The sequence below is a fragment of the Xenia sp. Carnegie-2017 genome, unplaced genomic scaffold, assembly GCF_021976095.1.
Source record: "Xenia sp. Carnegie-2017 unplaced genomic scaffold, XeniaSp_v1 HiC_scaffold_23, whole genome shotgun sequence".
Lineage (NCBI taxonomy): Eukaryota > Metazoa > Cnidaria > Anthozoa > Malacalcyonacea > Xeniidae > Xenia > Xenia sp. Carnegie-2017.
In genome coordinates, this window is record NW_025813486.1 from 582,428 (window position 1) to 606,031 (window position 23,604).

Genomic DNA, 23,604 nt, shown 5'->3' on the forward strand with positions numbered 1-23,604 from the left:
TAAGCAAAATTTTAGGGTTGCCAAGAATTGCCAGGGTTTGTCAGGGTGGGTCTGTCTTTTGCCTATCCCCTCAGGATACGTCAGTGATACTTATTAACATATACCATATTACATGTTTGTAAATGATGATCGTCCAGGTTAATATAGTCTTGAGAAGGACTGTTTTTGTTGTTGTTGACTGACGTTTCGACAACCTTAGCGGTAGTCATCTTCAGAGTCAGATGAGGAGTAAATGTCAGGTTTGCCGTATTTGTTATCTGGTAACCAGATAACCAGATGACAAATACGGCTAACCTGACGTTTACTCCTCATTTGACTCTGAAGATGACTACCGCTAAGGTTATCGAAACGTCAGTCAACAACAACAAAAACAGTCCTTCTCAGGACTTTATTAACCTGGACGATCATCATTTACAAACATGTAACGATACTCCCGGGCTCAAACCATTACTTTATATTCCATATTATAACACCCGCACTGTAATCATTTTTTTGATAATTTAACTCATATAAATTTTGTTGTTTAAGGATTTGTATAAATAGACTCATATAAGTCATTTGAAATCATAAAGTTCTCTAACTTCATAGATTATTTTTCTTCATTATATGGCAAGTGTCACTTCCGGCTAAATGGCGCGCTTTGATTGGCTCAGAAACAGTTTTGCCCGTCCACTATTTTCCCGTAATCGACCACGGTCCAAAACGCGTAATTTTACAGTCTAATGTGAACAAACTTCGTAAAGCAAACAGCAAAACGCAAAATAAACGAAACAAAAAAACATTTACGAATGTGATTCGAAGAAAAAACACTTGGAAAGTAGTTTAACTATCCAGACGATACAATTTGAAACGAGTTAATTTTTTATGGACGAAAACTAGAAAAGTGAAAGCCAACCGGTAAAAAACAGCAAGGACGAGAAAGAAAGCAAGCTTCGTTTCAGGTCAAATAATGCCATATAATAAATCTTTTAATAACCTCGCTCTCTCGGTCTTTACTGAGAAATATCGAACCTCTATCTTTTTGTGAAGCACCCACCTTTGAGGTGAAGTGATTTACGACTTGTTCTTCGAAATCCAACGATGCAAACACAATGCGCAATAGAAATGAAAAATCTAAAGATCAATAATGAATGTTCATCGCTCTTGTATTATTCACCAAATGGAAAACCCATTCATAGGGTAATCCCATTAAGTAGGTACTTGCGGAGGCTCACTACAGTTAACCCAAAATCTCGGGTGTTTCAGGTGTTTCAGGTAGCCTTTACTTCACAACATTATTTTCATCATTAAAACTTTGGAAACATGAACGGAAAAGTGTAAAGATGCTTGAATAGGATAACTGTTGGCTTTGTTATGGCAACCATGTCTCATTTTCTTTTACACTTTTATTCTCTAGTTTTAAAATAATTGGTCTTTTTTCCGTTCGGTGAATTTTTCTGATTTTTCGCGTGATGATTGTTATTCATTCAAGGAACATTATGTTTAATATTGAAGGAATTCTATAAATAATTTTTTGAGATATGTGAGAATTTCGGCTACATGAAAACCTCCCTTGTATATTTTGTTTTATTTTGCGTATGCTATATTTTTTCATAATGAACATCCACACGAACTTTTAACAAAATTTACCGAAGGAAAGCGAAAAAATCTTCAAAAAAATCAGGCGTTTATGTAAAAAACTCCACTCGACTCGACATGAGCACAATATGCGCATGCGTTATCTACATTGCGTTGGCAACAAGAAGCAAGCACATGTCTTGATTATTGATACATATCAACTTACCTGTGTCTGCAGCGCAAACGTCTTACTAGTGAGATGCAGTTCCACGAAAGGTATAACGATCTGAAGTTTGAGTTTTTTCATTTCTTTTAAGTATTTATCATTTGAATTAACGTTCTTTCAGTAGTGAAAGATTGCAGTTACTAAGAAGGAATCTTATGCAAACACGAATGCCTTGTCGTGGTGGACCAAAGGATTCAGCTAAAGATGACAGCGAAGAACAAACCAGACGATTGGAAGATCAGCTTGAAGAATTAGATGATGTGTTGTCAGAACAGAGAGTATTAAGAAAGTACGACGTTAATGATTATCACTGAACTGTTTGCAAATCAGTTTTAGAAATGAATGTTCTGTCTGTGACTGAAACTGAAAATCAAACTGAACTTGGTGCTCTAACTTGAACTAAACTTTCCCAATTCCTTCTGAACCTGCCTGACTTCAACTGTACCTAAATTCCAACTGGACTACATGAATCTCTTTAATTTGAACAGAACCTTTATAATTCCAATTGGAACTAAACCCGAACTGAACCTCTCTGACTACAACTGATCTTCTCTAACATTCGCCCCACCTCTTTAACTCCTACTAAATGTAATTCTCAATATAAATATTTGAGGACAACAAATAATTTTAAACATAGTCATAAACAATTTAGTTTTATGAAATTTATTAAAGAGTGACGTTTCGTCTTGACTCAAGACATCTTCAGGCTAATTTTAAAAGTCACTCTTTTAATAAATTTCATAAAACTAAATTGTTTATGACCATGTTTAAAATTATTTGTTGGGCTCTAATATTTATATTGAGAATCTGTTTCCCGCCTGGCACTTCATTGGCAACAACATTGATAAATGTGTATGACAAAAAAATTTTCCTAACTCTAATTGATACTGTCTAACTCTACCTGAACCTCTCTAATTCAAACTGAATCTCTCTAATTTCACCTGAATCTCTTTAATTCCAACAGAACCTCTAAAATTCCAACTGAATCTCTTTAACTGCAACTAGACTTTCCTGACTTTCCCAACTTTAACTGACTTTATACTCCAAATGAACCTCTAACTAACACTGCACCTCCCTATAGCTCCAGCTAAGCCTACAAGTGGCCAGAGTTAACCAGATTTCGACAATTGACATCAATTCTCTTACTAAAGGTGTTAAATAATGGTTGTTGTTTTGAATGATTGACTACGTTAGACATGGTATTTGTACAATTTACAGAGGTAACATATCAGTTGGACATTGGAATAGTGAGAAACAACTAGTCGAAATTTCAATTGTAAAGGTACAAACAAAACAAAGAGGAGAGAATTTTGAATAACCAGGTTATAAATAACAGTTTTTTTATTTCACACTTACAACTAGGGTGTCCATTGGAATGTGTTTGGTAAAATGATTGGTGGTCAACTTGTGCTGCTACCAGAAGAAGCGTTGTACTTACTTGACCATGTAAGTGTTACCAGCGGTTATTTCTAAGTTTGTTTTCAGTATATTTTATGTTTTTACTCAGAGGAATATGGTTTGTCATGACTGTCATAATTTTACTTTTTAAGTTGAAAGTTTGGCATCTACAGGTCTATATATTATGTGTTACACTTATTTGGCATTGGGAACTGATTTACATATCTGTTATTGTGTTTAAGGGCATTGTTGGGTACACGTAGTATACCATATACTTATTTTTCAAGGATTGTTGGAGTTATTCTGTAATATAATTTGACAGTTGATGTAGGGATTGTTAATGATATACTATCATGTATAAATAGGTACATCATATGGGGATTGTTGGACATATGCTGTTAGAGTGTTTATTATTTTTTTATAGGGATTGTTGGAGATATACTATAACAAGTTACCTATTTCTGTACAACAGGTTAGATGAACAATGAACTTAACATATATAACAGTTATGTTTGCTTATACTGGTATTCACCTTTCTACTGTTGCCCATTAGTTAAAACTTCTTCATTTCATGTTTTCATTTAGGGATATGAATTGTTTCTGTCTGATGTATTTCCTCTTCATCATTACGTTGTAAGTAGGAAAGTTCTACCATTGACCATTCTATTGTATCATTCATAAAGCAAATGTTTTAGTGAATTGGCTTTTACCAAGCATAAATTTTTAGGTTTATTGTCATCTGAGGAATCTTGGCTTTATTGTATTTCGTCATGAAAAGTAAGTGAACATATTATTGAAAATTGTGTGCATCTGAAGATTCTAATATGCTACTCCTTTCTCTTGGTAATTGATTGATTTAAAAGGAGAGTTACTGGAAAAGGGAACCAAAATATTTCTGTTGAGCAACCAGCAGAAATGGCTAGTGAAATACAGAAAAAATCAGCAGAAGTAAAGAAGGCAGTGATTCCGGATGATAAAAATCCTGCAATGCATTATTGGAATGATGATGAATGTTGTCCATTGGTTCATCCTAATGATGCAACATCCCTTGGTACAATCTTTGAATTTTGTAATGTTTTTTTTTGTGATTTTCATTCATCTTTCTTTGAACTTTGTTTGTACTAACTTCAAGTATTTCCTTCAGAAAATATTCTGGATAAACTACAAATCATCAAAGGTCAAACAGTTGCAGATGCCTCAAAATTGTGTGAGAAAGAATACTGTAGATTTAAAATAACCTACAATGTTTACCAACCACAGAAAAACTTCAAGAAAAGTGACCCTGGTTTGCCAAATCATTGTATTTGTGTCTGTAGGTAAGTTGATGGCCATCAATGGCAGTGTGCGAATTAACGGTGTGCAATGTGCAATTTGCACATCGTTTTAGCTGAAATGAGAACAATTGCACATCAGTTTTTCAAACGATGTGCAAAAATCAGCGGTTATAACGAAAAACACTATCGTAAATCATATGAATTTGTTCACGTTTAAAAATATTAATTTAGCAATTAGCGCTATGTAATAATGAATGTAATATCGATTTGATTATGCCTGTAAAGAAACAGTTTTGTCAAAAAAATTGCACATCGTTTTTTCTGAACTAATTCGCACACTGATCAATGCTGTTTACAGTTTCAAACTTTTTCTCAATCTTGTTTCCATGGCAATGAATATTGGATTTGATCTTGGCATTTTTAATATAATCAGTGTGTGAATTAATTCAGAAAAAACGATGTGCAATTTTTTTGACAAAAGTGCTTTTTTAGAGGCATAATCACATCAATATTACGTTAAATATTATATAGCGCTAATTTCTAAATTAATATTTTTAAATGTGGACAAATTCATATGATTTACGACAGTGTTTTTCGTTACAACCGCTAATTTTTGCACGTCATTTGAAAAAGTGATGTGCAATTGTTTTCATTTTAGCTAAAATGATGTGCAAATTGCACATTGCACACCGTTAATTTGCACACTGATATAATGCCTGGCAGTGGAAATTGACAAAATATGGTTGTGGGGGTAGGGGTGAGTGTGAATGAGTCAGGTAATTTTGGATCAAGTTATAGTAACTAAAAATAAACTAAGTATGTTTTTACTGTTCTATTGAAAATTCAAAATACATTTTTATTTTCCATGTCCATCCCTTCTGGTGATCTCTGTTTTTTCTCTCATTACTTCCTATGAAGATGAAATCTATGCTTGTCATATCTAGATTTTGTGATTCCCCACCTACCATTGGTGAGATGAACCAAATGGCAGCTGCGGCACATCCAGTCCCATTGAAGTATGCTGTGGTTGAAGGAAGAGATGTTTCTTTCTATTCTATGTTGGATGTACAACTACCTACATATTTTGAAAAGGGTTAGCATTGTAATGCTTTAAGTTAAGTAATTCATACTTGATTGTTGCTACTTGTGATCAACTGTTGCAATTTATTAGCAATCAACTGTTGAAGTTAATGTTGCAATTCACTATTTAATGCTGCAATTTAATATTCAATGTTGCAATTTACCATCTAATGTTCCAATTTAAAATTTTTAATGCTACAGTTTATTTCCATTTTGGAGCAATGTCACGATTATTGTCATGGATGATTATTCATTAATGAGAAATTGCAATTGAATGAATATCACAATACTGCATAAATTACTCTGCACCAAAATTTTTGTGATCCAAATAAAATTGCAGTTTTTTAAACTTTCCAGGTACTAAACATAAAATAGTTTCTTTAGACCAATTCAATACTCCTGCACCATACAAATATTCATTCACAGCAATAAGAATGCTCAATATCATTTTATCAAGTGTATGCATCAATGTATGCAGCAATAATAATTCACTTTCATGTTGGCTAAATTCAAGCTGCTACCATCTCCTTCTGTTTTCGTTTGCTTCCTTCAATCGCACCTGCAACAGACAAAGTTGGTGTACATAGGACAAAGGTTTGATGACACTACTAAAACATCATGTTCCCTATTTTTCTCATTACATATTTAATAAAAGGTGAACACCTAGAGGATTGAATGCTTAGAATACCTGGTTCAGTGCTGGGTACGTCTGGTAGCACAAAATTATTTTCTGGCTCATTAATTGTTGCTGATGGCATTTCTATTCCCTAAGAGATGTTTGAACACAAGATTAATTGTGGCAAACAAAAATATGGTTGAACTCATAAACAATAACAAGTGGAGAATTTTCATAGATTTATGCAATCAAAATTTTTGACAAGTTTTTGTTTCCAATTACAAAACATAATGTTCACTAACCCCAACATATTTGATCTCCCTAAATGTAACTGAATCCAGAAATCTTAACTTGTCTTACTTTGACTACTTCTAACTCACTAACTTCAGCTTAACCTTCCCTAACTAAACCCAACTGAACCTCACTAACTTCAGCTTAACCCCCCTAACTAAACCCAACGGAACCTCTCTCACTCTAGCTGAACATATGAAACCCTACCTCAGCCAGTGTAACAACTGAACCTTCTTAACTCCAACTAAACTTACCTCTTAACACTCTAACTGAAACTCCCTAACTCCAGCTGAGCCTACCTTACTTAAATGCAACCTTCTGAACTCCAACTGAACCAATCTACATATTTAAATCCCCAAAACTGATCCTATGAAACGCTTGAAACTGAACAGCCTGAGCCTCAGTTAAATGAACCCATAAAATTCCCAGTTAAACCGACGAAACCCTAACCTAAATGAAGTTACCTTCTTTATCTCTTCTAGTTCACTCAAAATTGCATCTTCATCTTCTTGACTAAGGTTTGTTCCCAATATAGCATCAATCTCCTAAAAAAATATTCATAAAAAACCACCTCAGCTTCTCTGTTTAGCACTTACCGTGTGCTAAACATTTTAACTTACTCTTTGATACTCAATTCCTTCCTGTGTTTCTTCCATTATTTTTTCAACATCTTCTATGGACAATAACTTAACAAAAATGCAGGAAGATATCACATTAAAAAGTTAAAAGGACCAAACAAAACTGAATAGTGCTAGGAAATATCATTATCTGTTACCTTATGCATTTTATCCAAGCACTCGTTACCATACTTAAGCCCTTCCACAACTTTGGATTGAATTTGTGCAAATTCTATATCTTGAACCTACATATGTAAAAATTGTGAAATCATAGTAAGCATAAGTGCTAAGGTTTAGTAATAAACTTGTGCTATAGTAAAGAAATAGTTCCATGTTAATTAATTATTAAAAATTAGTTATGCTATAGTTGACAGTGGTAACATAATACCATCTGTTCCAAGTTGTCCAGTTGCCCATCTGTTTGGTTCAAAAGCTGCTCTTGCAAACGTTTCTTTTTCAACAATGACATTGCCTTCCTGAATACGTAACAAAACAACTTTGCTACATTCAGAGTAAAGAAGGTTCAACAACAAACATTTCACATTTCTTACTCTTTTTTCCCGTTTTTTAGCAATTCTTTGGCAACCTGTCTCTCTTTTTCAAGATTTAATTGGATCTATATAAATTGCAATGATAAAATCACAGTATTTGATGGGACAACCGCAATAGCACGCCAAAATAAAAAATCTTCAATACTGAAATCATCGTATTTTACAAGTTTCGTACTTTCTTCTGATATTGTTTTAGCTTATCTCTTTGTTGTTTCAGAGCCTACATGAAGAAAAGCAAATGACATAAGAAAGTTTGCGAAAGAAAAAAGCTTAAATCCCTCTTCAAAATATTTGGTTCAAAGCCCAAAGTTTTACCAAAATAGCTTTGTCCTGTTCGGTAATTCTCGACTCTTTTCAGGTTTTTCTTACTAAATAAGCCTCCCATCTTTCCTATAAAACCCAACTTTAATCAAAGAAAGTCGTTCAGTACAAAACTACAAATGAATACAATTTATGAAGGACATTTTGTTTGACGTTCAACCATTTTGAATAAATTAGAGATGTAATTATGTAATTAAAAATAAATTAAAATGGAATGAAAAACTTCTGTTATTGTGCAGACTGGAGAGACCATTTCAATGGCAGAGGCAGACTAACTTCCTAAATCTATAATTAATTTTTGTTGTAAAAGAGATGTTGTGTTTGAGTTTTAAGTGGTATAATCCCTTTGTCTGATAATTGCCTCTTCGACATTAAAAATAAATCATTTATGCATACTTGTTTAATGATCTGTTGATGATCGTCCTGGATTCCTGGTAGAATTTACTGGTGTACTAATAATAGTCACTAATGATCGCATGAGTTGCACGAAAATCAAATCACAGGCATCAATTTGTTCACTTCTGCAATGATAGATACAGTTTTAATACATTTTCCGCTGTTTTTTCGTAATTCTGGGAATGTGGGGGTGTCAATGTGAACTGTGAAGTGTGAGAATATGTCGATAGTAGCGTTGGCGATAGACTCTCTCATGTTGTGTGTTTTAATATAAAGCGTGGGCGATTGCTTAACTAAAATTTGGAATCGTCATCTAATCATTTAAAAATATCTATCCACGCCACTTCCCTTCTATCAATCAAAAGATGAAAGGTCAAAACTCGTATGAATTCTGGAACCCTCAAGCTAAAGTACGGTCGGTCTGAACTGCTATTTTATTCTAACCAATCAAATTGCACGTTGATAACCATGGCGATGATTGCGTCGGATTACTTCAAGATTTAAAGCGAGCGGAGCAAAAGAGCTCGGACTCAGGCAATTAATGATTTATACACAATAAGCTCAACAAAGCGTAATTCCTGTAAGTATACAAACCATACTGTGCACTAATAATGTGTTATTATCGCTTTTCAAACAAGAAGAATGCCAAGTAGGCGCATTGCACCATTGCCAGCAAAAACGACTAATTTACAGAGAAGAACAAATATGGAGTTTTTAGGAAATGCCGATGGCATGCAGATGATTCGACTTGACTCTGCGAACGACGACCACGACAACGGTTACGATGGACGGAGTAAGTACACTGATGTAAATGGCAGTAATGTTTTTTGCATCGAATTGCATACACTGTACTCAAGTATATTCGTCTTTATACGTTCATTTTTCCAGCTCATGATTGTTGTCCCGAAGTTTTTTTGGCTATTTAAGTTGGGAAAAGTGGACTTGAAAATGATAGATTTATCTTGATTAAAATTTAGGCAACAACAGAAATAACAGAATATTTCAAGAAATGCCCAGCCACAAAGCTAATCGAACGACGGATGGCTCGAAAAGTGCTCTCAGCCGAAGGGGACACACTACAACACGTCGTCGAAGAGGCTCGCAAAATTTTGGAAATACTAGCAATGGACTGGCCATTGATATAGAAGATGACAGCTCATATCCTAGTGAATCGTATCGAGATATTGCAGCGCCAATAGCTACCAAACGCAGTGTGAGGTCTGTATTTTGAAAGTAAATGTAAACATAATATTTTACATTGTTGTCATTCTTTGATGTTTCTGACTGTAATGTTATCTTCCAGCCTTTGAGATAGTCATAAGTTATAGCACAAATACAGTGTTTATATTTATCATCGAAATATCGAAGATAACCATTTCCAAATTGAATCCAATATACATTTTAGTATTTGTTCGTTCTTGAATACGAGCGAGGGATTAAAACATTACGCCATATAAATTTTTTTGTTCCGGAATATGAGCAGGAGTTGAACAAAACCCAATAACAAAAAAAGTCTGGGAATTTTTGTGAACAGCCCAATGTTGCATCCTTAACTTTCAAACAGCAGGTATTCACTGTTTTTTGAGAAATGGATCTGTATTTACATGATTTTTAATAACATGTTTGCTTTTGACAAGAAGCCACTTGCATATTATGAATAGTAAATTAAAAAAACTAATTGAATAATGAATTTTTTGTTGCCAGGCAAGAAAATTTTTGCATGTTTTCATTTCTTAACTGTCAAATTTTTTCAACCCAATATAGGAATATGTGACTGTAATACCAAATAAACAAGAATTGTAAAATATTTACTGTTATTAGTCTTGGAGGTGTTAAACTATACACATCAACCAAATTTCTACGTTCCTCATCATAATTCAAATATAATTCACAATATTATTTTATTTTGATAGTTACACATACGGTATACGTACAAGCAATCTTAATCTATGTCTTTCCACAAGTCATATTATGACAATTTAAATTTTTATCCAAATTATTACATATATGCCTACTTTAGGAAAGCACAACGGTCGGAGCATTCATTGCCAAGAAATTTATCATTCTGGAAGGCAATGAGACTACGTTATGCCATGGTAAGTGTAATTAAGTACCAAATTCTGTAATGTCCTTCCAATTACATACGTTTTTGTAAACAGAAGTTTGTAGGAATTGCTTTTAGTAATTTGTTATAAAACTTTTCACCTTTTCTTATAATTACTACATACGTATGATGTCTGACCTTTACTATGTTTATTTCCTCGAAATCAGTGGTGGCATCTTACAAAGCAATCCATAAAAGAGAGCATTCATGCACTTGAACTGTGGAAAGGTCATCTCAAGGAGATTGAAGGTACAATTACGTGTTTTTAACTTGTTCACTACCATTGGTGAGTTCCCACTACCAGCTTAAGCTAAAAAATTTGCAATTTTTTGATGTGTCAAAAGTTTAGTAAATCTTCTAAACATTTGTTAAATGGTCATCATGCCACAGAACTATGTAATTAATGTAAAAGCCAATCCTTTCAAAACAGCCAGAAAGAAACAAAAAATTCTAGTGTCATGTCAAATAATGCCAAATAATAAACTAGCTACTGACCGTGTTTCTCAGTTTTTTCCAAAAAATATCAAATTGAGGTCTTTTTGTACACATTGATGAAGGCTGAGAAAGTACATACAATTTATTGCAGGGTCAATTTGCTATGTTTAAGTGAAGCTACATTATGACAGCACACATGATGGCTGACATATTTACATAAATCTTTGGAAAATATATTTCTAGAGGTTTCGTAAATCCGTGTCATTTTTTAGGTCAATTTGGTAATGGCGTCCTTTCCTTCTTTCTCTTCTTAAAATGGCTAATGTTTTTGGACCTGCTAATATTTATTCTCCAGTTCAGTTTCATTGCATTACCAACTCTGATTATGGATGAACCAATGATAGAGTTACCAAAGAATAGTACATTTTGTCGATCTTTAAATAACTCAGAAAAGTTTGAGAAAAATTTTGGCAATGAGATTGTTGACTTCATGACTGGACAAGTAAGTGATCTCCCAGATAGCAAGTTACTTCATGTTAGTGGAGGGAAGTTGTTCAGATTTTACAATTACAAAAGTTCACATTTGCTTTTGCCACTGTCGAACTTTTTGTTCAACTTTCCATTTTATTTGATCATCAATCCTCTACATTCTTTATGTAAAACCAAGATTAAGATAAGTTCACACCTTTCCTTATTCAGTGGAAAACAAATCTTTCATTTTAAATTGCTTATTGTATCTATTAACACCACCATCATGTTATTTTTTCATATGAAAGGCTGTATTAACACCACCATCATGTTATTTTTTTTCATATGAAGGGCTGTATTAACACCACCATCATGTTATTTTTTCATATGAAGGCTGTATTAACACCACCATCATGTTTTTTTTCATATGAAGGGCTGTATTAACACCACCATCATGTTATTTTTTCATATGAAGGGCTGTATTAACACCACCATCATGTTATTTTTTTCATATGAAGGGCTGTATTAACACCACCATCATGTTTTTTTTTTCATATGAAGGGCTGTATTAACACCACCATCATGTTATTTTTTCATATGAAGGGCTGTATTAACACCACCATCATGTTATTTTTTCATATGAAAGGCTGTATTAACACCACCATCATGTTATTTTTTTTCATATGAAGGGCTGGATTAACACCACCATCATGTATTTTTCATATGAAGGGCTGGATTAACACCACCATCCTGTATTTTTCATATGAAGGGCTGGATTAACACCACCATCATGTATTTTTCATATGAAGGGCTGGATTAACACCACCATCCTGTATTTTTCATATGAAGGGCTGGATTAACACCACCATCATGTATTTTTCATATGAAGGGCTGTATTAACACCACCATCATGTATTTTTCATATGAAGGGCTGTATTAACACCACCATCATGTATTTTTCATATGAAGGGCTGTATTAACACCACCATCATGTATTTTTGTATGAAGGGCTGGATTAACACCACCATCATGTTTTATGGAAGCTATCCTGCAGGTGATTTGACAAAAGGTGGTGCAACATATAAATTACCATTAGCTTATGTTTTGGTTGGTGTGGCTTATCTATTCTTAAGTCTTCTTCTCATGGTCAGTAGGTAAGTATGTATCACATTTATATTAACATGTACGTATGACATATGTTGACGATGAAGTACGCACGTTGTAGCGACTCTACAACAACCTAAAAAAATAGGAATTGTAGCATAGTCAAGATAAGTTTGAATTTAACTCATGGATTATCAATTACATATAGTCAGTAGCGGATGAAACGTTAGCTGAGAAAAGTTTGAATTTTCTCACGGAGTATTAGCAACTATAATCATTAGAGGATTTAGCCAGTAGCCAAGCCAATGCCAAGTTTCATTCCAAACACTTATTTAACAACAGAAATTTTTAAACAAACTATTGCTAATTGAATTGTTTGTAAAATTAAATTTGTCGTTCGCATTTTTACGTATCAATCCCCGAACATACCTTTCGTATTACTGCATGGTGCTTCGTTTTCCCGCCTAAAAATTACGATTTTTCGACAAAAACGTGTTTCGAGAAGCGGCAGTAGCATTTTATAGTTTTCAAACATTCTTCTCCCTCAAGTTTAGCAAAGAATTTTCAACAGAGCTATATCGAAGGTGGTGGTCAGTTTCACTCATTCTGCAACAAAGTGTTTGCCTCGTGGGATTTCTGCATCACTGATGAAAAAACAGCGAAAATAAAGAGTCAGAATTTCACGAAAGATGTTGTAGTAAGTCGAGTTTGAAATTTAAGACTCAGAATTTCACAAATGATGTTGTAGTATAAGTCGAGTTTGAAATTTAAGAGTCAGAATTTCACGAAAGATGTTGTAGTAAGTCGAGTTTGAACTTTAAGAGTCAGAATTTCACGAAAGATGTTGTAGTAAGTCGAGTTTGAACTTTAAGAGTCAGAATTTCACGATTGATGTTGTAGTAAGTCGAGTTTGAACTTTAAGAGTCAGAATTTCACGAAAGATGTTGTAGTAAGTCAAGTTTGAACTTTAAGAGTCAGAATTTCACGAATGATGTTGTAGTAAGTCGAGTTTGAAATTTAAGAGTCAGAATTTCACGAAAGATGTTGTAGTAAGTCAAGTTTGAACTTTAAGATTCAGAATTTCACGAAAGATGTTGTAGTAAGTCGAGTTTGAACTTTAAGAGTCAGAATTTCACGAAAGATGTTGTAGTAAGTCGAGTTTGAACTTTAAGAGTCAGAATTTCACGATTGATGTTGTAGTAAGTCGAGTTTGAAATTTAAGATTCAGAATTTCACGATTGATGTTGTAGTAAGTCGAGTTTGAACTTTAAGAGTCAGAATTTCACGAAAGATGTTGTAGTAAGTCGAGTTTGAACTTTAAGATTCAGAATTTCACGATTGATGTTGTAGTAAGTCGAGTTTGAAATTTAAGAGTCAGAATTTCACAAATGATGTTGTAGTAAGTCGAGTTTGAAATTTAAGAGTCAGAATTTCACAAATGATGTTGTAGTAAGTCGAGTTTGAAATTTAAGAGTCAGAATTTCACGAATGATGTTGTAGTAAGTCGCGCATGGTGTGGGAGTTTAGAGCGTAAAATAATGGTTGGCTGCCATATCCTGTACATATGTCACGCGAGTCCACACACCTTCCTGCAATTTCATGTTGCAATTGAAAAAGGTGTGTTGCAAAAACAAACAGTCGATCCATTGAAGTTTGACGAGACTTGGTGATTTTTGTTGACAGATCAACTTTAATGTACTTAGATAACCCTGTTTGCTTTATTAAATAATTGCAACATTTGCAACAAGATGAAGCGATCTGTTCTGGCTTGGTAGTAATAATCACAGGTCCATTACCTCCAGTCACCCCACTCCCCCCCCCCGGGATTTCCCAATTCATCTGAAACAAGCGCCCTTTGTATTGACGAATTGACGGGTGTACTACGTAAGCTCGGGCGTTTTTTTGTTTTCACAAGCGTGGAAGTTGACTCTTTTGGGTAGAAAAACTGCCAATCAGTGTGGGTCCTTTGAGTAGTCATAAAATATAACTTCTTACCTGTATGTAAAAGGGAAGGAGTCAAAATATTGGAAAGGGAAGGATGACGGATAGATTAAATTAATGCACGAACAGACGATGCTCACTTGAAAATCACATGAATGATATATGATTGACGATTTCTTTTTACGTTTATGTTTTCAGGGTACTTTAGAAGAAATAAAGCGTTGGGAAGAATTCAAGAATCGTTCCAACAAGAAAAAGTTCAAGCTGTATACAGTTCGTCTTATTGTTGTCATATTGGTTATGGCCATACTCGCCGGCTCTACATACGCTATCTTTTTCACAACTGAAATTGCTTTAAAATCTGCTGAGGTATGCGTGAATGAAGAGAAATTCTACCATGAAGTGCTTATTCATGTGTTGCCGTATCAGGGATGGATTTTGTGCGGCGGTGCTTTAGCTTTAATTAGAAGTCGCTGGTTACACTTGCACCGTGCTTTTTTTGGTAGATTTTATGCTCTTGTATCATGATTGAGAGAGTGTCTTTTTTCGGAGGGAGGGGGGTGGGGGGGATGGTGCGCTCCACCATTCATAATCACTATTGCTTTTACTCAATTGCTTGGTATATTAATGTTTCGTTGCTGAATTGGCACTTTTCTTGCGCTACCTCTACTCAAGGATAAGAGGGGTATACAAAACCTCCCCTCCCTCCCCCCCCATTAAATCCATCTCTGCGTTAAATATACGTATGTCTATATCGTTTTCTTTCTCGTAGGAGGGTACACAGGGGGATCTTCTGGACACTGTGGAACGTTACGCACCATCACTGACGATCTCCATTCTCAATTTAATTGTACCTCCAATTTTCGCCGTGTTGTGTTCGTTTGAAGAGTACAGTCCAAGTTTTGAATTGGCAATGAATCTTTTCAGGTACGTCATACGTTAGCGCGTGCGCATTGTTGTCTAAAGTGGTTGGTCTAGTGACGAAACTCTCCTTCGTAGTATTCAGTTTTATTCGGTTTTCTGCTTTTAAGGTTTAAGCAAAAAGCTGAATTTCTAGGTGTCTTTCCTACATATGTGTACATGGTACACCCACATTCCAAAAATTACGGGCTGCCTACGTCACAGGTGGACATCCGGACATCCAAATACCCACGGCTTCCCAAGCCATTAGTGATAAATCAATTTCTCACTATCACTTTACATTGAATGTTTAAACTGGACATTACAACATCCTCATTAACATGAGGATGAAAACAAACATGCATAAACAGTTTTAGAAAGTCTACACGGTAATTTGAAGTTTTGTTCCAATGCTCCCATCAAGAAATATATTTTTAATATATTCAGTTTATCTCATAACTGCAGCAAAATCGATGGTATGCATAAGTTATTTACATTCTCTCGCCTCTTTCTTCGTCTTCGTCTTTTTTTGACAACTTTTTCGCAAACGTTTTTCAAAACTTTTTTTTCATCATAGGACTGTTTTGCTCAAATTGGCGTCTGTGGCATCTTTGGTCATTACGTTGTATATTGAAGCATCAGACATAAAGAAATGTGATACAGTAAGAATTTATTGATGTTTGAATATAGTGAATTTTTTGCTATATAGTTACAGTTATGTGTCACTGATATGTATAAAACTGGATTGACTTGAAGCCAGGTGGCGGCCATATTTGACTGTCCACTTTTTCAGTTTTTATACAGATTTTATGTAGCAAACTGCTACCGTCGCATTTATTTTGGATCATATGTTTTACTCTTGGGACAAAAAAGAATTACTATGATGACAAGACTACAATAGAAAGGTTTTTAGCAAAAACTCATGTTTGCTGAATTTCATATAGAAATCTTCTCACATTGCTTAAATATCATAATAAAAGATTTGGCATGATTTCTGAAAGAGAAAATAACAAAAATAACAAAATATGATAAAAATTCATTATAAAATATATACTAGAAGTGGATAGTCCAATATGGCCGCTGCTTTCAAAAGTTGGCTTCAAAATTTTCTAGGCAATAGAATTAGGTTGCGTTATCCAGTCTTTATATATATCAGTGTTATGCACGGAGGATTCGTGTCAGTCATTCACCAAAAGAATAATATATTCAGACACTGCGGAAGATAGATAATCTGGGGGGGAGGGGGGAATATGCATTAATGAATGATGTGCTGGATTAAGTTTATTTAATCGTGTTTCTTTTATGAAATACGAGCAAGATTGTACGGCTAGTAGGTGCTAAATTTATCGAGAATTATTTGCCCCCCCCCCCTGGCAGGCTAGGCTTCTCTTTAAGTAAACACCATTGAACTAAAATACATGGAACGCTACCTGTAATACAAAACCCTCATAATTTTTTGAAGCCGTGATTTTACCCCAGACACGCGTGTGTAGTCAATCAATTATTACTCCGCGAGAGAATCTTGAAACACTAAACACGCGTGTCTGGGGTAAAATCTCGCGTGTCTGGCGTAAGATATGGCTTCAATTATTTGCTCGAGGTAGCGTTCCATGTATGTTAGTTCAATGGTAAACCCTTCGTTCCTGATATTTTTTTTAACGAGTTTCCTTTTATTGATATGTAATTCATAGTGTTGAGAGAATCAGGTTGCTTCTCAGATATACGTAGGTTACAATAATCGTTTACAACGTATTTTATAGTGCTGGGAAAATCAGGTTGCTGCCCAGATGTACATGTTGATATGGATTGACTTAATTATTGTTTTACTTACAACATTGCTTGTAGACTCAATTTACAGGTGAGTAACAGTTAAAAGGACTTCTCTATGCCCGTTCACATGATCCGATTTGCCGGATCCGATTGGTTGCTTGTTCCGACTTTTGGTTGTTCCGACGGTCCGATAATTTTGTTGATATTTATATTCGTTTACATATTTACAGTCGTGTAAACAGCCATTTGTGTTATCCAGTACACTTATCCATATATTTTTCGTATTTTTGTTCTAGCCTTTTTCTAATCTATGTAATTTGACTAGTCGGCTTCTTATGATCTTGTCGGATGAAAATAGAGCAAGTTCTATTTCCATCCGATTTATCAGATTAACGGATCTGGCTTTCGGAGGCTAACTTTATATATGTTCACACGATCCGTTTTTTAGGATCCGACAAATCGGATCGTGTCAACGGGCCTGTAGTTAAACTGAAGATGTAGATTATTATTAAGTGATGAATATTTATATGTACATACGAAATCGTTCCTAGGCGGAAAGCGAATTTTCTATTAAAATACGACCGCCCAGCTTTATAACTTTCAATAGAGCAAATTGTGTTAAATGTTTTTTTTATTGATGACATGTCGTCTTTACCTCAAGACATTGTCAGATATGTTATATGTTTATATTATTGGCTTCAGACGTAATCCAGATTATCATACATGTACTGGGGTTTTCTTTATTTTCACAAGGAGAAACATGTTTGAGAAAAAATCAAAAGATGTCTTTACATATGTCTTTGAAGATGTCGTTAAAGACGAAACGCCATCAACAAAAAGTCGTTTACCTTAATTCTTTGTAAAGGCTCTATGAAAATTTATGTGTCAGGCTGTCATATATTCATATTGAAATATACATATATATACTGGTTATTGTAACTGGTTATTGTCTATTTACAAAGTTTTATATGTACTACTATATAGTAGCGAGAGACCTGCCGAGCGGAAATTGAATTCGTGTAATAAATATTAATGCCCAACATAAAATTTTGATTAAAGCATAGAAATAGACCAGAAAAATTGTAAAATTGAATTTATTGTAACGTTTCGTCTTTACTCAAGACATCTTCAGACAAATAATAAATAGGATGTTAAGACAAGATATTATATTTACAAAAAGGTGTTAAATTACTACTAAAGGAGGCGGTGTCAAATGGATTATATGATAAGGAAGTTAGGAAGTAAAATAAAGAGAAATTAAAAGAGGTTAAGTGGAATGGGATTTCCTTGCACATTAAGTGAAGGCTTGTATTTATTGATTAGAAGGCTCTACTCGATATATTAGCTGTATGTTGAATTGTGATATTTGTATATTGTTTTTATACTGAGAAGTTGTTTTTCTTCCTGCGACTATAGTTACATATTCAGTATATTATACATACTTTAATCTAGTCAGCTTTCTAACCAAATTCTCATACTTTATCATTTAAGGCTTCTTTTTGATCATTGGGGATTTTTTGGCAAGGTTGCTCCGTCGCCCGAGTTTGACATAACAAAAAATGTACTCGAATTGGTTTATAGTCAAGCTTTGATATGGCAAGTGAAATATTCACTCTGAAATCGTGCAATCCTCATCCTCGCAACGTTTTCATCTTTTTTTTTCATATCTCGCATAGGATTGGCTGTTATTTCTCTCCATTGATGGCAGCTATGGGCGTTGTGAAACTTTTTATTTTGTTTTATGCAAAAAAGGTGCTTTATCTATGTAGTTGTGTCTTGTGTATATCTATAGTCGTCTCTTATATATTTGTTATATCCACGTGAAATTGTGTTTAAGACTTTAACTAATGAATTCTCAGAGAGAGATGTCCGACTAGAAATCCATTTTGCTTGATTATACGTATATTTTCGTCATTCTTTATAAAACCAGCCAGAATTTTGTTATTACTTTCAGTTCTGAGAAACCGAATGCAAGTGTAACCGAAATAAAATGTATATTTCAAGTAGATACGGCGATGATTTAATCGAGATACGGATTTCAAATTGACAACTAGTTTCACTCCTTTCCAACTTTTTCATACCTTTAGCTAAGTGTGTTTTACACATGACACGCGATATCTTGATATTTGTCCTTATGTTTTGTTGTTTGTATTTATATCCATTAGATCGGTCTGATGTTCAGTTGCAAACCATCATCAAAACCCTACAATAGCTCTCGTGCTAACTACCTCTTCACCATGCTGCTTCTTTTGTCTTATCTCATATGTCTTGTTGCTATTGGTTACGCAGTCACGAGGTACGCCATGTGTTTCCGAGACGAGATTTCAAAAAGTAAGATAAAGAAGACTTTTCCTATGCTCTTCTAACAACATTAATTAAAATCACTCATCATGTTGATGATTTGTTAGACTTATCGCAGTCTCTTTTTCTTGCTTATCAAAATATTTATGTGATCTGCTGATGTCGACTAAAGACTTTTTTAGCTATAAGAAAAAAACTTAAAAGAAAACGAGACTAAAATTCCAAAATAGGGCCAAATCTTGAGAAAATCACAAGGCTAAAGTCATGGACGTAGGAAGATTGATAATTGGGGGGGGGGGAGGTTTGATAAAATTGTTTATAAAGAAACACATTAGACAGGGCAACCTGTCGTATTCAACTTAGCTGTGCTTTCAAGTTATTCAAGCTATGCTTTGAAAATTAGAAAAGTTTGAAAAAATATTTTATAACTTATTTTAATCCAGGAATTATGAGGGAAAATGATTTTCTCATGAAATGTTCACATGTATGGATAATGAAATAAAAGTTCGTATCGACTGTTCGTAAATCCGAGTTTCCACTTCAGTTTTAGGTGACTTTTTCCTCTTTTATTTTCAGAATAAAGACGTCTTGTTGTGGACCATTCGGGTAGGTCTGTTCGTTTAATTAAGAAAAAATTGTGAAAAGGACACGTGGAGCATATTTACTTACGTTTATTTAGTCAGAGGGGGGGGGGTTATTTATTAACACAAAGCAGTGTTTACGATGTCAAATTACTCCTGAAAGCGCCATTCTTAGGTTATATTGTCAATTTTCTAGCTGCATACTCTGTATCCAAGTTTGAACGTTAGACGAAACTTAGACGTGGGTTCAGTCAATGCATCTATAATGCATACCTTTCATCCAAGCATCCATACTTTTGTCCATTTATGTATCATTGAGTTATTTACGTGAATGAAATGGCTTTATGCGCCTTAAGAGATGAAATACGGTAGAGTCTCATCTCGAAAGTTTCGCCTGGGTATTTCCCAAATTTTGTTTGTAATCAGGTCTACGTGCTTTTGATTGGTAATTTAGGGTGTGTATTGAAATATCTACTATTTATTTCGTACTTCCTTGTATGTGGTGATTTTCTATACAACCTGCATGAAGCGGTCACATAAAAAACACCGAGGGTGACTGCTCGACACAAAAATTTCATTGTATGAACATCTAACCCTTGATGTTGTTACTTTTCTAAGAAATAATGTCTTTTTCCATAAAGCAACAGTAATTGTGAACCCAACTTTCGAATGTATGACGTCATTCCGAACGAAATCGATAAATGGCCAAGTGTTATTCAAGATATCATACAGTTCATAGGAACTGTGTCTTTTATATTCCCATTTGCTATTGTACTATGGTTAGTGACTAAATTTGTAAAATAGAGACTTTGTCGTGGTGACAAATCTGAAAATAGTTCTAAAGATAGCAAATACCATAGTGAATGGTAAAAGTAATATAATAAGTTGATAGTTCTTAAAAGAACTGTTTTAAGTAAAGAGCACTAACCCAATAGTTTTAAATTAAACGACACGATGCATTTTAATTTAGAACTATTGGGTTAGTGCTCTTTACTTAAAACAGTTCTTTTAAGAACTATCAACTTATTATATTACTTTTACCATTCACTGTGGTATTTGCTGTCTTCAGAACTATTTTCAGACTAAATTTGTATTGAAGTGTGTCTATTGTACTTAGATTTGCAACTAAAGTTATATTGAAGTGTGTCTGTAGTACTTTGGTTGGTGACTAAGGTTGTATTGAAGTGTGTGTAGTACTTTGGTTGTTGACTAAGGTTGTATTGAAGTGTGTCTGTAGTACTTTGGTTGGTGACTAAGGTTGTATTGAAGTGTGTCTGTAGTTGTTTGGTTGTTGACTAAAGTTATATTGAAGTGTGTCTGTAGTACTTTGGTTGTTGACTAAAGTTATATTGAAGTGTGTCTGTAGTACTTTGGTTGGTGACTAAGGTTGTATTGAAGTGTGTCTGTAGTACTTTGGTTGTTGACTAAGGTTGTATTGAAGTGTGTCTGTAGTACTTTGGTTGGTGACTAAGGTTGTATTGAAGTGTGTCTGTAGTACTTTGGTTGGTGACTAAGGTTGTATTGAAGTGTGTGTAGTACTTTGGTTGGTGACTAAAGTTGTATTGAAGTGTGTGTAGTACTTTGGTTGGTGACTAAAGTTGTATTGAAGTGTGTCTGTAGTACTTTGGTTGGTGACTAAGGTTGTATTGAAGTGTGTCTGTAGTACTTTGGTTGGTGACTAAGGTTGTATTGAAGTGTGTCTGTAGTACTTTGGTTGGTGACTAAAGTTGTATTGAAGTGTGTCTGTAGTACTTTGGTTGTTGACTAAGGTTGTATTGAAGTGTGTGTAGTACTTTGGTTGGTGACTAAGGTTGTATTGAAGTGTGTCTGTAGTACTTTGGTTATAGACTACGGTGCTTACTAGTAATTTTCATGAGGTAAAGTCATATTTTTCGTTTTAGTCTTCTTTTGTACTATTTCCGTTCAATGAACAGAGCTCATCATCATATGATTGATATGTTAAAGGATCAACTCATATTGGTAAGTGGAAAAATTCACGCATGATGTTTGCCTCGTTCAGTTGAAACCCGGAGAACTTTCATTAGCACCATCATTTTGAGGGTAGCTTGCCTGCTTTCTGGTATACAACAGGTTCCATTTGTGGACAGGTTCCTGTCCTTCCATTTGTGGCTATACGCTGATATACTGTATAACATTAGTAATGTGTTTGTTTATTTCGAAAACCCTTAGTAACATGTTAGCTAGTTCAATGCTAGAAAAGTTTTATTTGGTGAAGAAAGCATGCACCACCACATTTTTGGAAAATTCACAGTTCAATGCTAGAAAAGTTTTATTTGGTGAAGAAAGCATGCACCACCACATTTTTGGAAAATTCACAGTTCAATGCTAGAAAACTTTTATTTGGTGAAGAAAGCATGCACTACCACATTTTTGGAAAATTCACAGTTCAATGGACGTGTGTTTTATTTTCTTCATGTGAGCTTTCTTTTTTGAAAAACAGAAAGTGTGAACTTTTGGAGTTGACCTATCGACAATCTTGCCAAAAGATCATGCAATGTTAACGATAAACTACTTTACTTATTCACACTTTGCCATTATTATAATATTTTGCATGTTTCTTCAGGAAGGACGCGACAAACGTTTTCTAATGGAGCGTCTTTTGGCAGACTCCCAAAAGAAGAAATTAGAAGAAGCGTTTCCTACCGATGCCTCGTCATCTAGTGCAATACTTAATGCAAGCCAGTGAGGCGGGGATAAGTTTTAGAAAAGCACACACACTTTTTTACTTAGATTACAGGCGCCATGTTCATTGTAGCACACCACACACACCCCCACCCCTCTTATGTTGAGCCCATGCCCATGTATTTACTCTTACCTGCATTACAGGCGCCATGTTCATTGTAGTACAACCACCCACCCCACCCCCCTTATATCCAACCATGCAATTTTTTTTACTTTTAACTAAATTATAGGAGCCATGTTCATTGAAGCACAAATCACCACCCCCTCCCCGCGTCAATATTTGTGTAAACTCTGCAAAATGCGCGCGAGTCTGTAACATCATAAAGGCTGATTTCCATTCAGAGCAAATTGTAGCGCGATCGACTTTTTCCGAGCACTTTTTTTTCAATTGTAAGCTCTTGACCGGAACAGTTTCTCACTGCTCAATTCAAAAGAACTTGATCGCAAAAAGTAGATCGCGTGACAATTTGCATTGAATGGTAATCAGCCTTAAGTTTGGCATTTGAAGATGGGTTGGTGTAAAATTAAGGTATAATTTTTATACGTTATTTGTTTGTCATCGCGGACATAAAAATGCTTTGTAAATTACTTCTTCGTACTTTGCACGCCTGTTTGTATGGCTGGATTGTTACGATTCATAAATTATTTTTAGGCATTAGAGTATTATATTTGTACATTAATATATTTGTTGTAATGGAAATGCACAATCATTTTTGTATTTTTGCGTTGTATAATAAGAATTTAATTTGAAGTATCGTGATTGTGTATTACGAAAATTTACCGTTAGACATTTTCAACATCGTTAGGAGGATCATTTCAAATCCGTTGTCAAGTTCAAAAGTTCATGAAGTTTGAAAAAGCATCTATTATCGAAAAATATGATTGGTTTATTTTATGCAAGTAACCAGTTAGACGCATTGTTTCCTAATTTGTAATGAACTTTGAACTTGCACGCAAAATCCTTAACACG

The 23,604-nt window shown here is 34.5% G+C and overlaps 3 protein-coding genes across 6 annotated transcripts; 2 read left to right on the forward strand and 1 right to left on the reverse strand.

Annotated features, from left to right (window-relative positions):
* Positions 1-1,692: 1,692 nt before the first annotated feature.
* Positions 1,693-5,886, forward strand: LOC124448794 (tRNA-splicing endonuclease subunit SEN54-like). Of its 3 annotated transcripts, XR_006949257.1 has the most exons (11): positions 1,693-1,833; positions 1,905-2,072; positions 3,002-3,065; positions 3,146-3,229; positions 3,606-3,653; positions 3,767-3,814; positions 3,909-3,958; positions 4,045-4,232; positions 4,326-4,497; positions 5,400-5,615; positions 5,665-5,886. XR_006949257.1 is itself a non-coding variant. In XM_046999767.1 (10 exons), exons 1-10 carry the CDS (start codon positions 1,817-1,819, stop codon positions 5,551-5,553), a joined length of 993 nt encoding a protein of 330 aa, XP_046855723.1. In that variant the 5' UTR covers positions 1,693-1,816; the 3' UTR covers positions 5,554-5,886. The 3 variants fall into 3 exon arrangements, 2 of the variants coding, with proteins under 2 accessions (XP_046855723.1, XP_046855724.1); XM_046999767.1 differs by having other exon boundaries at positions 5,400-5,886; XM_046999768.1 differs by having other exon boundaries at positions 1,719-1,833; positions 1,908-2,072; positions 5,400-5,886.
* Positions 5,643-8,117, reverse strand: LOC124448795 (charged multivesicular body protein 6-A-like). Its single transcript, XM_046999769.1, is given in 10 exon segments — positions 5,643-6,094; positions 6,224-6,302; positions 6,907-6,987; positions 7,063-7,128; positions 7,218-7,304; positions 7,448-7,535; positions 7,611-7,675; positions 7,786-7,830; positions 7,926-7,964; positions 7,966-8,117. Coding segments are annotated over 10 exon segments (630 nt in total). The 5' UTR covers positions 7,996-8,117; the 3' UTR covers positions 5,643-6,044.
* A 695-nt stretch (positions 8,118-8,812) lies between these two features.
* Positions 8,813-23,389, forward strand: LOC124447917 (transmembrane channel-like protein 7). 2 transcript variants are annotated; one of them, XM_046998912.1, is made up of 18 exons: positions 8,813-9,120; positions 9,305-9,545; positions 10,348-10,423; positions 10,599-10,680; positions 11,139-11,368; positions 12,343-12,488; positions 12,988-13,135; positions 14,578-14,748; positions 15,152-15,306; positions 15,857-15,941; positions 17,040-17,137; positions 18,541-18,645; positions 18,726-18,801; positions 19,215-19,345; positions 19,927-19,956; positions 20,573-20,710; positions 21,833-21,911; positions 22,516-23,389. In XM_046998912.1, the coding sequence occupies exons 1-18, from the start codon at positions 8,970-8,972 to the stop codon at positions 22,636-22,638; spliced, it is 2,265 nt and encodes a 754-aa protein (XP_046854868.1). In that variant the 5' UTR covers positions 8,813-8,969; the 3' UTR covers positions 22,639-23,389. The 2 variants fall into 2 exon arrangements, with proteins under 2 accessions (XP_046854868.1, XP_046854869.1); XM_046998913.1 differs by lacking the exons at positions 20,573-20,710; positions 21,833-21,911; positions 22,516-23,389 and adding an exon at positions 20,128-20,560.
* Positions 23,390-23,604: the final 215 nt, after the last annotated feature.

Coding starts and splice junctions, on each gene's coding strand:
- LOC124448794 (XM_046999767.1), top strand. Junction 2,073..3,001: donor GAACAGAGAGTATTAAGAAA/GTACGACGTTAA, acceptor TACAATTTACAG/AGGTAACATATCAGTTGGAC. Junction 4,498..5,399: donor CATTGTATTTGTGTCTGTAG/GTAAGTTGATGG, acceptor TGTCATATCTAG/ATTTTGTGATTCCCCACCTA.
- LOC124447917 (XM_046998912.1), top strand. CDS start 8,970: ATGCCAAGTAGGCGCATTGCACCATTGCCAGCAAAAACGACTAATTTA. Junction 9,546..10,347: donor GCTACCAAACGCAGTGTGAG/GTCTGTATTTTG, acceptor TGCCTACTTTAG/GAAAGCACAACGGTCGGAGC. Junction 11,369..12,342: donor TTGACTTCATGACTGGACAA/GTAAGTGATCTC, acceptor TTTTGTATGAAG/GGCTGGATTAACACCACCAT.